The following is a 15179-nucleotide window of genomic DNA, read 5'->3' on the forward strand; positions in this document are numbered from 1 at the left end:
GTTTTCTAATTGCTTTCGGTATTACATTTTCTATACAGTAAAACTCACTACATCGAACTTGTCGGGACCATGGTACCAAATAGTCATTTTGTCTAACGTTTGAAATTAATAACAATTCACCCTGGACATTTTCATGGTTTTCTAATTGCTTACGGTATTACATTTTCTGTACAGGAAAACTCTGCTACATCGAACATGTCGGGACCATGGTACCAAATAATGATGACCACGGTATATACTGTTTTCTGCTTAATTTTTAGACAACTCTATACTCTTAATTCCTTAAAGGCCCATTATGCACAAGAAATGCTTTTTATTTCTATTTCTTAAAAAGCTTTTTATTTTTGGTGTACTTTTATTGTTTCAGAAAAACAACTTTCTCTTTTGTTGCTTTTTTAGCAATTTGTACAATTACAGTGATTTAGTAATTTTATATGGAAGTCAAAATACTACCATGTTTACATCTTGCTACTTTTATGTGAAATTATTTCACATTTAGCGCTACTTTCTTTAGGTAACAACGACATTTTTTGTTGTATACAAAGGCCAAAAAAAAAGCGGTAAAGCATTTAAATATACCTGCTAATTTTTTTTTGTTATCGATTTGCCCAGCTTCGAATTAGGGGAATACAAAAATTTAAAACCAACAATACAGAGGCTGGACATATCGGAAGGATATGCAGGTTGGTTTGGCAATATAATGGCGGCAAAGGATACATCAGGTTGATTGCATTTTGCCGTCATTATTATAATTAAAAACTAAAAACCTAAGGGCTTTTATTTGTTCATCATCAAAATGCAGGAAATGCAATGTTTGAAAGTACAAATACATTTGCCAACGCCATAACAGTGTGGGTTTTCCAAACAGTTTATTGCCAATAATGAGCAGCTTTAGATACGACCGAGTTCGATTGAATCTATATCAGCAAAACAAATAACGCTCCCACCACAACTCTCATCTTGCATTGACTTTTTTATCCTTAATGTATCGATGGACCATCTTATTTCAAAATCTAATCTTACAAACAGTTAATGTGGAGTGATATGTGGCGGCCGTAAACAGTCACGCCCGTAGTTCATCAAGAGTAGTGTTGCTACATTTCCGACGTCTTTCAGTGACATTGATTCTAGTTCAAAAAGATAGAACCACACTTTCAATACTGCTGAGGTTTGTTTCCTTGTTTCTGCAATTTTGCAAGTGGTTGCACGGATGTTGCATTTACCTTAAGAGGTCCTTATTTTCTTGATTCTTAAAAAAACGTCTTCACACCAAGATATTCTCTGTGTATTTTTCATATAGGTTTCAAGTGATGATATAGCGTTTTCATAATTGCATTATCATGTTAATACCACTTAAATTGTGCTGGCGATAAAATTAATTTAATTTACATTTACATGTGAATCGGGCATTGCTGCGCTTAACTTCGAAGCTCGGGTTTCCTTCGTTTTTCAACCGGTGTCGAGTTACAAAATATCCACGATAAAATCTTCAAGTCTCGGCGGGTAAAGCCATATAAGTCACGGGATTTTATTATACCATCATGATGTGTGCTGGTTTTCAAAGCTTTCAATCCGGATAACTCAATTAAAAACAGGATTTGTATCTTATTCTAATTACAATATTATGTAAATCAAGTTTATATTATTTATAGACTGTCAGATATATCTTAATTAAATAATTCGGTCCGCAAGACTGGTATTCATTTTTTCCTCCAGACTTCATATATTGTAGGACAAAAACATCGGGTATCAGACTATGAATCATCTCGTGGTTGTAACAAAAGCAAGTTTGTTGTAGGAATTTATTTGTATATCCTCTCTGGCCAAACTTAAAGATGCTTGTCTGTTATTTACATAGATTTCCAATGAATATAATCAATAGATTGAAATATCTCAACCTTTATAGTAGATGACTGAAAACTACTTTATATATTCATTGTCACTCACGATGAATAATTGATAAAAAAGAGATACTAGTAACATTCCGTCTGTTGTTCATGTCCCCAGATAAAACAATAGGGGTAAATAACATCGAGCTTGGTCGACCAGATAAAGTCCGGCAGCTGAAGTATTGACATTTGTCATCAACAAGTGCGCGAGACGTCATGAAAATCTGGAAAAAGGGGATCCCTCGGAAGCATTAATCACAACAAAATTACATGAACTTTTCTTTTCTTTTGTTCTCTTGTTCCGTACAGTGCATGGGTAAACTTTAAACACTAATTTACGAAATAAACTTGTATTTTAGAAACAAACATACAGGTCTATATTACATACACATGTTTCTAGTCTAGCAATGACGTCGCCTTTTACGACAAACGATACCATTCTCTTGAGAACATGCCCCACATTGTTCTTCTTGAGTGTGTAATATTTATATAAATTGCATGGCAATTTTACCACCTGATACAGGATAATAACTCTTTAAAATATGTTTGGGGTGTGGTGGTACAAATTTGTTTACACCAAAATTATCAAAGAAAAGAAGTCGCCGTAATGACAACAAGAAATATCTGTATATGCTAAATAGATGAAACTTGACCCACTTCTTCTGTTTTGTCGTGCCTTTGGTTGAATCGTAGAATATATTTTTCTATTTTTTTTTCAAAAATATTCTTTCGCTTAGCCATGCAGCATACGGTATATTTTGATGTTATAAACAGTGATAAAGAAATATCAAATTAAGTGGCGTTGTATATAAATGACGGATGAAAGATGTAATATTAGACAACCTGTATAGGATCCGTACGTACCCGTTGTGCCGAGATGGGGTGATTTATTGACTTCATTAAAACGATTCTGTCTACAATTGAAGCGTCTTCTATAAGCAAATTATCTCACTGACGCTAATTACATCTCGAGTTTTGATATCTTCTCCTTGCCACCCTGTGAGAGACACCAACAGTGATGTCTACACAGTAACCGTCTCGTGTTCCGTCCTTTCACCAAATTTCTTTTTACTTATATACCCTGAATTATTCATTAATACCGCTATATTATTTCGTGAATCCAGGGTCTTGGAGAAATAATACACTTTGTGTGAAATGTCATTCTTGCTTATTATATGTCCATCGACTTTCTAAATATTCAATTATCGTTTCACAATGGTCACCAGTTTCAAAATTCAAGTTAATTCTGAAAGTGTCATAGCATTTCAACCTGATCCATATTCAAAGTGTTTGGCCAATATAAAAAGAAGACTAATTTCGTTTTTTCAACACTTGTCCGTTTGTGTTTGTTTGATTAAATTTTCTCAAATAAAATATACTTTCGGAGAAAAAAACAATCAACGGAGTTTGCGCCAAATGTCTTTAGTTTACTTAATGCAAGGGTCATGCACCTTTCTTGAACTCTATTTGCCGTACCAATCATATCGTCTGTATTATCGTCTGCGATGTATTCGTGTCCTAGTCGATGGTAATGTAATGCCAGTGCAGCACAACAATGCCGGGAATCATAATTGGTCCTGCATCTTTCTTTTCAAATCTTGTCATCATATCTTCATACTTCTGTAACTGCTCAGCACATGTGCGAGGAACGTATATTTCATTGTATTTGGGAATAACAACCTACAATCGCCCCCCCCCCCCGTGCATTCTTGAATAAAGTTGTATTAAAACTGATTTGCGGTTTGACACATTTTCAGCAACCAAGTAAACTTTTGTTTGCTGACTGTGACATTGTGTACCATCAAGCAAAATGCAAGGGAAACATGTTTTAAAATAATTAAGCACTCATTATCATAGGCTTTATAAATCAAAGTGACATTTGAAGATTTCTTCCAGAGGAAGCCATAAACAACGATGTTGTTAACATACCCGAGCAAAGTAAAACTATCTTTGCAAAGCCAGTGAACTTCACGTTTGACTTTTGAGTCTGCGAAAACTTCGACAATTTCATTAAAAACGAATCAAATATATTAAATAAAAACAACTTAATAAAAGAAAACATGTAAATAAACTCATGTAATTCGATAACAGGGAGCCTGTTATTTCAATATATTTTTTATTTTTTATTAATCTATATTTAATAGATAAGGCAAGCTTACTGATAGAACGAGGATATAAGGTTATTTGTTTGTCGTTTTAACTATCACTCCATAAAATATGACAACGTATTATGATGAACGGATGGCACGGGAGAAAATCTTAACGACTTTCTAGTATTTCACTGTCATCTATTTAATGTTGACATTTTACTTATTATCCGAATAATCGTCTGATCTTAACAGTTTATGTTGACAACTCAATACGTAGAATAGTTCCTCATTTTCTTTCCACTTTTTAACTTCGGTATGGTGTTGAATTGCATTTAGAGCCGTGACCCATTATTTAAAAACTTTGACGTGTAAAATATGAGCCTTTCGCTTAGATTTGATAATAATATAATAATTTCGAACCTCATCGTAGCATAGTATATCTAAATAGTAATTTGAATTAAAGGCACTCCTCCACTGAGGTCCAAAGGCTTCACAACATAAAATTGAATTTGTTACATATGTCATCAGCTGGGGCTGTTAGAACAAAAGACATATGCAAAAGATGATAGAAATAAATTGGAAGTTATGTTTTTGTGCTATTTGGGTCATTTTTCACAATTAGAATAACTATTCTGAAAAAGAAAACACGATGTGAGCGAAAAAATAATTCCAGTCCCGTAATGTCAAAACCCTCAATGGAGTCCCTTAAAGGTTGCACTTTTGCATCAATGATGAATACGACTTTTTTCTTGTGAAGGTAAAGCAAACCTGTATTTTAATTTTTTGATAATGAATTAGGTGTTTAGTTTTATAGCATGCATAGCATGTGTCCATGCATATAAACACTACAAGTACAAACGTGAAAAGGAACATGCACAAATAGATTTGGTCACGTGTTATATCAACATCAGCAAACGGCCTGTTAAATAAGAAATCACATTAACAGAAAAGTAAACACATTGATAGAAAGGTAGATAGGATTTAGAGTATGTTAGCTGCTTATCAAGTGAAGAAGCCAACATTGAATGTGAAATAATTTTTCAAGATACATGTAGTAACAAAACATTAAAAGCAACATGGTATCTTGTCTTCCGGTCAAAAAGCAAAACATTATACTGCTCTTTGACAAATAAGTACCGTTTCGGAGACCTTTACAGAAGACCAATAATAAAAAAAGCACTTAAAATAAAGAAAATCAATACATTTTGGGTCTTAAAGATAACAGTTATATTGGCTGTCAAAAGCATTAATGTTTTAGGTATATTTTAAAGTTATATACCAAGCACAACAGCGGCACAACATAATTATTATGTTCTGAAACCTATTGACCTACTAAAACATGTTGGCCTGTTTATACCTGTTGGCATGTTGAAACATGTTGAATTATTGAAACATGTTGGCCTGTTGAAACATGTTGGCCTGTTGAAACATGTTGGCCTGTTGAAACATGTTGGCCTGTTGAAACATGTTGAACTATTGAAACATGTTGGCCTGTTGAAACATATTGGCCTATTGAAACATGTTGGCCTGTTGAAACATGTTGAACTATTGAAACATGTTGGCCTGTTGAAACATGTTGAACTATTGAAACATGTTGGCCTGTTGAAACATGTTGACCTATTGAAACATGTTGACCTATTGAAACATGTTGGCCTGTTGAAACATGTTGAACTATTGAAACATGTTGGCCTGTTGAAACATGTTGAACTGTTGAAACATGTTGGCCTGTTGAAACATGTTGGCCTGTTGAAACATGTTGGCCTGTTTGAAACATGTTGGCCTGTTGAAACAAGTTGAACTGTTGAAACATGTTGAATTATTGAAACATGTTGGCCTGTTGAAACATGTTGAACTGTTGAAACATGTTGAATTATTGAAACATGTTGGCCTGTTGAAACATGTTGGCCTGTTGAAACATGTTGGCCTGTTGAAACATGTTGAACTGTTGAAACATGTTGGCCTGTTTAAACATGTTGGCATGTTGAAACATGTTGAACTATTGAAACATGTTGGCCTGTTGAAACATGTTGACCTATTGAAACATGTTGGCCTGTTGAAACATGTTGGCCTATTGAAACATGTTGGCCTGTTGAAACATGTTGATCTATTGAAACATGTTAGCCTGTTGAAACATGTTGAACTATTGAAACATGTTGGCCTGTTGAAACCTATTGACCTACTAAAACATGTTGACCCATTGAAGCATGTTGGCCCTGTTGAAACTATTGGCATATTGATACATATTGACCTATTGAAACATGTTGACCTGTTGAAACCTATTGGCCTATTGAAACATATTTGCCTGTTGGAACGTGTTGGCCTATTGAAACATGTTAACCTATAGAAATATGTTGGCATGTTGAATCATGTAAGCATGTTGGAACATGTTGGCCTGCTGAAACATGTTGGCATGGCAACTCGATTATTCAGAAGCAGTTGTTGCATGAATACGTCATAAAATACTATTATGATTGTAACAAATTGGGCAGTGTAAAGTTTTAATTCAAACATTTACAGGAAGCAACAGTGAACAGTGTGCCAGATAGTTTAAATATTTTATACATATTTGTTTTTAGTTCAATTGTGTTGGAAGCTATAAGTTTATTGAAACACTCTAGAATCCGTTCCTGGAACCAACCAGTACTTAGCAATAAGTGTTAAGTTTCTTGCTCAATGAAACAGCAGCTTGTCCCTGACGAGGTATGAATACTTAGATACTAGTCCGGTGCGTTGCCACTCCGTCATGCCAACACACAAATCATTTGAAGAGGATGGCAACCTTTTAGATAAAACATATGCATTTTGATGCATGAATTCATCTTAAAATACGCGAGGCCTTAAAAGTTTAGAAATGTTTTATACTTAATTTAGACATGGAACGCTTACATTGTTATATGTTATATATCAAAGCAGACAGTTATGTCTCGTGTCACAGTCAGCGTAAATTAAAGTCAAATTAAAATGTTACAAAGGTCGTTCAACAATTAACATTAACAAAACATAAAATTCTCGTCCCAGCGAGATCTCGTTTTGAAGGTGATTATGTTTGTAAAAGATTAGTCTTTGGACCCTTTTTTATGTTGTCTTTATTATAAAACTCTTTGGTAATTCAGCGATACAGTAAATTTAGACATGCTGTGATAAACGATGGTATTTCAGGCCTTCAAACCATGTTTGACACACACGTAAACAATGTCCTTATTTATGAGAAAACGTTTGATTTAAGATTTGGAAAAAAAATACAAATACAATAAAATTTAGATTAACTTAAAATGGCATTTTCTTAACTTATTCAAACTTTATAGTGGGGTACATTTTTGGCTTTCCTTTTCGTTTGTGAGTACTACTGGAAAGCGCAGACGTCAACCTGAAAGGAACAGACGACATTTGAACTGTTGCAGACGATATCTAAAATGTTACAATTAACAGAAGTACAGGAGCAGGGTGATTTTTGAAGTGGACTTTTTACGCAAAATCAAATTAATACTATATATTTATACATCACCCGAACAATAATAAAATGGTTGCGTTGGTCTAACACTTATCAGGTGATCGGGCGCTTCAAATAGTTTCCAAATACTTTTACTAGTTTGACGAATGTCCAATTATTATACTGTTTAGCAGTATAATGAACTCCTTACAGGCATGGTTATATTCTTATTATTACATTTAACTAGTTTTTCGTTAGTTTACATATCAACCAGATGATATCTTCTCTCTGGAAAAACGTTACACTAGATTTGTGTCACTCTATACTTTCCCATCTGTCAAAGTGGGCGCGTACGGTGTAATTAACTTGTAAACCCAATTTTCAATTTTCATGTCAACTAGGGCGTTTGCCTGTAATCATTTCTGATTCCTTTCCCACTTTTGTTTACATTAGATTTCAAATTGAATAACTTTCTGGCAACTTCCGTAAAACCCGTTCTCTAGACAATAATGATATCATAAACATCTATCCCGGGCAAAACCGTATCATCTTTCGGAACGGCGCGTCTGGCTATTAGCAAATCCATTGGTTCATTAACTATGATGGTTGGAAATTCTATCATGACTTAACCATGTCTTAAATTAAAATCCTACCAAGCGTTACTGACAAAACACCATTCAAGTCGGTTAATTAGTTTTAATTGAGAATGAGTGTTGATATTAGGAAGTCACCTCAAAATTAGACTTCTTTTCCTTCTTTATACAAACTCTGTACCCTAAATATTATTTTACTTGTCAACGCTGCATATTAATGCCAAACCACCAGTACATACTTCTTGCATAAACTGTATAAAATGTATCATATTGAATCTGAGTAACACGTTTTTACTAAGGCATCATTTTATTTTTAGCAAACAAACAAAATCGTGAATTTCCGAAAAGTGTCTTTCATCCATCTTCTTTGACTATGTATTTCAATTTAATTTTCACATCATCTTGATAAGTGCAATGTGTGAATTTGGCTCTTAAAATAATCTTTTATCACTGTCTCTTCTTTAGCAATTGGAATAAGTCAAATAGCAATTAACTCGTATATTTTCCAATCTGATGTTCATCATGATATTGAATGGTATCTAGGGGTAAAAATCTCTCTAACTACCATTTTGTATTGGCCCCTCAAACCGTCTTCTATCACTGTCCCTTTTTTGTCATTGGAATCCTTTAAGGCTAGACTTTCATCGCTTGAAGTGTATGTTTCTAAACTATTAATGGCCGTATCAATTCCAAATATCAAATAGTCAATGATACCTTCTAATTTGATTTTATTTGACTGTAATTGAATTCGACATCTTTTCGTGTCCGAAACTTCACCTTAGATTAAATCCAAACTTCTGACAATTACACGGTTCAATTTCATCATAAAATTAATTTTAGGCCTTTTCATACATTCACACTTTGGTGTTTGTGGCCATCTTGGTCTAGTCGAATTGAGTATAGATAAAATCAACAGATGATACTTTTTAATTTAGATATGCTTTGTGAAAATTGCTATCTTCATTTCTGAAAGGCACCTTTTGATATGAACACCAATAACAATAAATTCTCTATTTTTCTAAACCAGGTCTAAAATCTATTTGGTCGTTCTGACCTATCGTTGCTTTGAGGTGTTATCGATTTTAGGTTGATAAACAGCAACTATGTCTCCCGTATCGTTTTTTAATTTTTTGATAACTGATTTTAGCATCCCTAAAATTAAGATCTTACGAATTTTATTTCATATACTGAAACCATTTTGTTAAATTTATATTTCATTTTTTTCACTTTAGCTCTATATTATAATTTTGATCTTTTTCTTTTTTCTTCTTCTTTTTTTTTGTATATTTGAAGCATACAATTGAAAAAATTAACTGAAGAATCCCTCCCAAATCCACGATGAAAATAAAGTATGTAGATACTTTTTAATGATCAGTGTATTAGTAACTAATGTAAATGACATGTTTACTTTGGTATCTTTGACCGCTTTAATTATACTTTAACCGCAGGACTGATGCAAGGAGTGGCGTTCATTCCCGATTTATTTTATCGATTTCTGATAAATGTTGAAAACTATTAGTAGATAAAACTTGCGTTTAAACACATAAAATTAAACGTTTGATTTGTTTTGCACTGTGGGCTAAGTAATTTATGCATGGACAAGAGTTTTATTGTCATAAATTTGTTGTATTAATCACGATTATTTGATCAATCGTAAAATAATTTAGTCAGGAATTCGCAAATTATTGAAATAGAGAAAGATCTTGCCACGCTTAATTTGTCCGTGCATCGCCAACAGAAAAAGTGACTAATTGCAAACTATGTTATCAAAGAATTTTAAAGAAGTTGTTATCAAAGTATTGTAAGTACTGTATAATGTTAGCTTACGGGCCATATAAATGTTGTTCGGAAATGAGAAATAACAAAATGATGATTGAAACAATACGTGTATATACTTTGCATATTCAAAGACATAGATATCAATGCTGATTAGAAAGATTTTTTTCATGTAAAACAAATTTGATTACATATTATTATCATAGTTAGTTGTCGATAATTTAAGATTTTATTAAGCGAGAAAATTCCATTACAACTATTTTGTTGTTATTGGTACAACAGAGTTTCTTATTAATAATTTATGTGAATATATGCAAATAAATGTAAATATGTACAAAAACTGCATTGGTTTTTTGTATCTTCATATTTCATAACTTGTTTATAATATGTTAGAAGATGCGACGTAATTGATTAATGAACATTAAAAACTTGTACAACAAATAAATGTGTACATAAGTATAATTTTTATATGGTAAAATATCTTTTTATTCTCCCTAACGTCTCAAGGCGCAGGGAAATAAAACAATTTATGTATTATTACGTAAGGAAACTACTTTAGGCTACCCGTCAATTTGTCAGACACCTTGATATAATAATGATGGAAGTTTTTATTTTCAAATTTAAATTGGTGACATTAATTCACCAGCGGCTATTCATGGTCAAAATATTACCAATTTTGTACACTTTATTTATCAAAGGAAATTGAAATAAAAGTAAATTGCGGTATAATTTGTCAAACGCGCGTCAAAAAATTATGAAATTTGAAGTCATCATTTAAATTTTAATTAGTAGTTTTAATCATTACTTTTTAAGATACTGTCAACAATTAAATATATTGAGAAAATAAGTGACATCAAGCCGTGATGGTTACGTCACTACATCAAGGTAAATTGTAGTTATTATATCAATTGTGTCTAAAGAAAACAGGCAATATAAAGAACTATCCTAAAGTGAATCAATATAATTATGGTAGACTTGCATCAAGCTATTTTACTTATAAGCCATTCTTTTTACTGTGGAAATACAAACAACGCCATACATTTATAAAATTTTATTTTGATCCATATTTCTTTAGAACAAACGAAGAAATAAATGAGAAAAAATACATATCGTCGTTGGGGGGTCAAAATCTCGTATAACAGTTTTTGCTACTTTTCAGGAGGAACATTTTTTTGATTTCTTTCTTTCTAAAAGAACCTTCTGTGGAAACAATTCCTGTATAGTGGTAACATGAATAGTACGTTTTAATATATAATTGATTTTTATGAGTTGGTTTGATCAGTTTTGACATATAGAGTGTACGACAATTTGACCTTAAAAAATAGCATATACGACATTTTGACCATAAGGGATAATCAAAGAAGTGCATTTATTTAGAAGTAGAATAACAATATAATATCATTTTCATGAACATTGTTTTATTTTTAACAACTTGAAACCTTGAAGTATTGATATTTAACTTGAACAAATTAAACAGAGTTGGTTAATAAACTGTTAACTTTTGACATAACAATTGAATTAAACATCAACTTTCCTCAGTCTTTTTATGCATTCACACACACACACACACACACACACACACACACGCACATACGCACGCACGCACGCACACGTACGCACGCACACTCGCGACGCGCACACGCACAGACGCACACGCACTCACTCACTCAAATCTTTAAAACTTTGAAATTCAACTTGAACAAATAAAACAAACAAAATTAATTAACTTCATTATTGACTGAAACATCAATCTTTCTCAGTCTTTAAATTCACTATTTATGAATTTAGTACTTTTTACTTCAAATGAATAAAATGGCACTTTCATATTACTGTCAAGAGAAAATTATAGTTTAACTAAGGTCCCATAACGAAACACCTGTATACATTTCGTTTTCATGTTTTTAAGAATCATGTTTCAGGTGGTCATAAAACCCATGATAATCCATTGGAAGAACACTTTTAAGTGCCTGTAAATGGTCGAACTTCGTTTTCTTTATCTTCAAAGGACCACCGTGCAACTTTGGTATTATCTCTGTATGTTTAACATAAGATTTTCTAGATTTTCTTGGAAGTTCCTTAAATGAGTCTCTATAATTCAATTTATAGCGTACAGAACCATCTGCTTCGTAGTGAAGAACTCTAATGTCACTAACCACTGGGTCTCCAACCCTAGTCCCAGGTCTAATTGAAACATAGTAGCCCAACTCCGAGTATGCTTTGAAAAAGTCGTAGCCAACGTATTCAACGATATATGGGTTAGAGGGACAGGCTTCCTTGATGAAGTCAACATACTGTTGTGGCACATAAACATTCTTGTTCTTTATTTTCCTCTCCACTACGCTGTGTACTGAATCCACCTCCATTTGAGTATGGCCTTTTTCGAGGATCTTTTGTGTGATTTCAAGGTCAAGAGTCATAGCCAAGTGACATAAAGTGTTTGACATTACCAAGTTCCTATTTTGATAGGTACATCCATCACTATATATAATGATGTGTTTGATTTCTTCATCTTTGGAAATCATTTTTTCAATGTAGTCAGCCAAGCAAGAAGCAAAGGAATTAGCCGAAAGATCCCCCATTCCTTCATGCCAAAAGTAGCAGGTCGCCTGCTTCGTTATAAGGTCATACAAAGTGAAATTATGGCATGCTAATTTGGTTTTATAATACAATGCGCTTGCATTCATTTTTGGCGAAAGTAGAACTGCTTGTACGTCCATTGTAAGAACTTTCACTGAGTGGTTTGTTTGACAAAATAACTTGTCACGGTTTTTCTCCTCTCGTGAATTTATTTTTCTATTCTGATGTTCGTTGTAAATATCAGCGGATATATTACCTGCATCAAAACCTACACAGATATCACACTGGTCCTTTTTTGGCACAAATAGACCAATATTTAGGCTCTCGAAAACTTCGGTAAATACTCTACGACTCGCACATACCCTTTCATTACAATGTTTCACGTATTCTTTATACAAGCAGGTCAGAGAGTTAAATACAGGTTCAAGGTAGGTCTTCGAAGTCGATGAACGGCAATAATGAGATTCCATTCTAGGGATGCTTTCAAGAAATTGCTTGACACTCATACGTAGCTGGCCGTGTCTTTCTTCTTGAGCTTTCTTTCTTGTATCTGAAAAAGAAAGGCATCAAATATCTTTTATAAAGTGCTAACAACACATTTAATATTTCAGTCAATCACTCATTCACTTAAACTGATACTCATTCATATTGTAATTCACTCACTAACACACACACCAACTCACGCACTCTTACGCACGCACGCACTAATTTATTCATTCACACTCCCACAAATTTATTCATTCACTAATTTAAAACTCACTTTTTTATATAGAGAAGAAATTGGGATTTAGAAATTGTATTAAACATTTAAATGGCATGTTACTACCTGACTGCTTCTGCTTTTTCTCAGCTGATCTATCTGGTACACCCGATATTGACTGTTCTATCCATTGATATACTGTCTGCTCCCCTAGTCCAAGAGTTGACAAAAATAGTTGTTTACATACGACAATACGCTCTTCATTAATTCTTAGATGGTATGTGAGGGTTCGAGTTCTTCTACTTGGTTTTCCATTTTCAAGTGTAGGTTCCTCCACTGCTTTAGCATTTATAAGCGAGTTTACATATACACGCCTTTCATCCCATGTTGTCATGTTTGTCCAAAAATTAGTAAATATCTCTCTCCTATCTGCTTCTGTTACGGTTTTGCAATTTTTTATATTAGAGGTTTGGCAGCGTGATGAACACCTTTTTTCAGACAACGTCCTTGCGGACTTTTCAACATGGAATCCCCACTTCCCATCCACTTTTTTCATTCCTTTGTATGCATTCCCTGACATACGCAACTGTTTATTACGATGTCTCTGCCTTTCTCCTTTTCCATTTTGTTTATCATTTGCCTTTACAGATTCATTTTCTACGGTTTCTTCATGATCAATATCGTCTTCCGATGGTGACGCGTATTCACCCTCTTCACTAGGATTATAATCTGGGTCATTTGCATCTTTGTCATTATTTATATCTTCATATTCTTCATTTTCTCCTAGATCCAAACATGTTTCATTTTCAACATTTGTTGTAATATCTTTTACACTATTTTTGTCTCTATTGTTTCCAATGAAAGAACTTTCACCTATGACAGAATATGCTTGTTGAAAGTATTCGTCAATCTCAGTTTCTTTACCACCAATCGATTCATCATTAACACCTGCTACAACACTGCCATTAAATTCATCCAATATAGTAACATTTGACTCTTTGCAATTCAGAGAAATATCTAATTCACTATTTTGATCAGTTGCTGCATTGGAACGATCATCAAACACATTTACACTGTTATCAGCGTTTACAATTCCAACGATCTTTTCAATCTCAATGTCAGTCTCAGCATCTCCACTTTGAACAAATATTTCAAGTTCTATAAAATCTTTATATATTTCAGTGTTTGACACCGGTTCACTGTTATCTAAATTGGCGCATGACTCATTGTTTTCTGTTTTCATTGTTGATTCACTGTTTTCAGCACAGATAATCGAATCAATTTTGTTATAGATTACAGATTCACTGTTTTCTAAAGTAGATATTTGCTCACTATTTCCACCATTTATAACTTGTTCAGTCCTTTCTGTATTAATATCTTGTGCCTTATAACACACAGATTCACTGTCTTCCACACACGTAGACCCGACTTCCATTGATTCATTATTATATTCTGTTTCTGAAAAATTTGGTTTATTACAAATATTTGAAGGTGTCAACTCATTGTAGTTTTTGTTGTTATTATTTATGTCATGGTTAATACTCGTATCAGTCACTTGTTCTTGTTCCATAACCTTTATGAGTTTTAAAAGAGAATTCTGAACCACCATTTTCTTAGCTAACACACGGCTTTCCTTTTGATTGCTTTGAGCAAAAGTTACCATTGTTTTGCCCAGTGGTAACATATTTGAAAAATAGTTAATAATTTACAATTTTTATCCCTGGCTCACAGACTGGACAGTGTATCCACTTTCTTTCAATGTATCTAAATGTGAATAATTTAATGCTTCATCTGGAAATGTTGGATGAATACATAATAGATGAAAATACCGTTCACAGTCAGCGAACTGACATCGAACATAAAACTGCCCATTTCTAAGAGAAATTAGATAAGGCCCAATGTCAACTACTTTTTCAAGAATATGAATTAACTCATTAATATCTGGTACAAACTGACAAATGTGACACTTATATTGTAAATATTCAGTTTCTCCCGTTGACTCGGTATCACTTTCTCCAGAATACTGTGACATTCCGCTTAACCGTATCTGAAAATAAAATTAAATCGCCATTATGATTCTAGATGAATTAAAACACCTATTTTTAAGCTATTTCAAAACATCGT

At 33.2% G+C, this 15179-nt stretch overlaps 1 protein-coding gene across 1 annotated transcript; it reads right to left on the reverse strand.

The window, feature by feature from the left end:
* Positions 1–11556: 11556 nt before the first annotated feature.
* LOC132739792 (uncharacterized) lies at positions 11557–14718 on the reverse strand. The gene is made up of 2 exons (XM_060727585.1): positions 13182–14718; positions 11557–12905 (listed from the first exon to the last, which is right to left on the reverse strand). The coding sequence occupies exons 1-2, from the start codon at positions 14716–14718 to the stop codon at positions 11680–11682; spliced, it is 2763 nt and encodes a 920-aa protein (XP_060583568.1). The 3' UTR covers positions 11557–11679.
* Positions 14719–15179: the final 461 nt, after the last annotated feature.

The sequence above is a fragment of the Ruditapes philippinarum genome, unplaced genomic scaffold (assembly GCF_026571515.1).
Source record: "Ruditapes philippinarum isolate M1 unplaced genomic scaffold, ASM2657151v2 ctg232_1_1_1_1, whole genome shotgun sequence".
Taxonomy (NCBI): Eukaryota; Metazoa; Mollusca; class Bivalvia; order Venerida; family Veneridae; genus Ruditapes; species Ruditapes philippinarum.

Coding starts and splice junctions, on each gene's coding strand:
- LOC132739792 (XM_060727585.1), bottom strand. CDS start 14,718: ATGGTAACTTTTGCTCAAAGCAATCAAAAGGAAAGCCGTGTGTTAGCT. Junction 12,906..13,181: donor GAAAAAGCAGAAGCAGTCAG/GTAGTAACATGC, acceptor TTTCTTTTTCAG/ATACAAGAAAGAAAGCTCAA.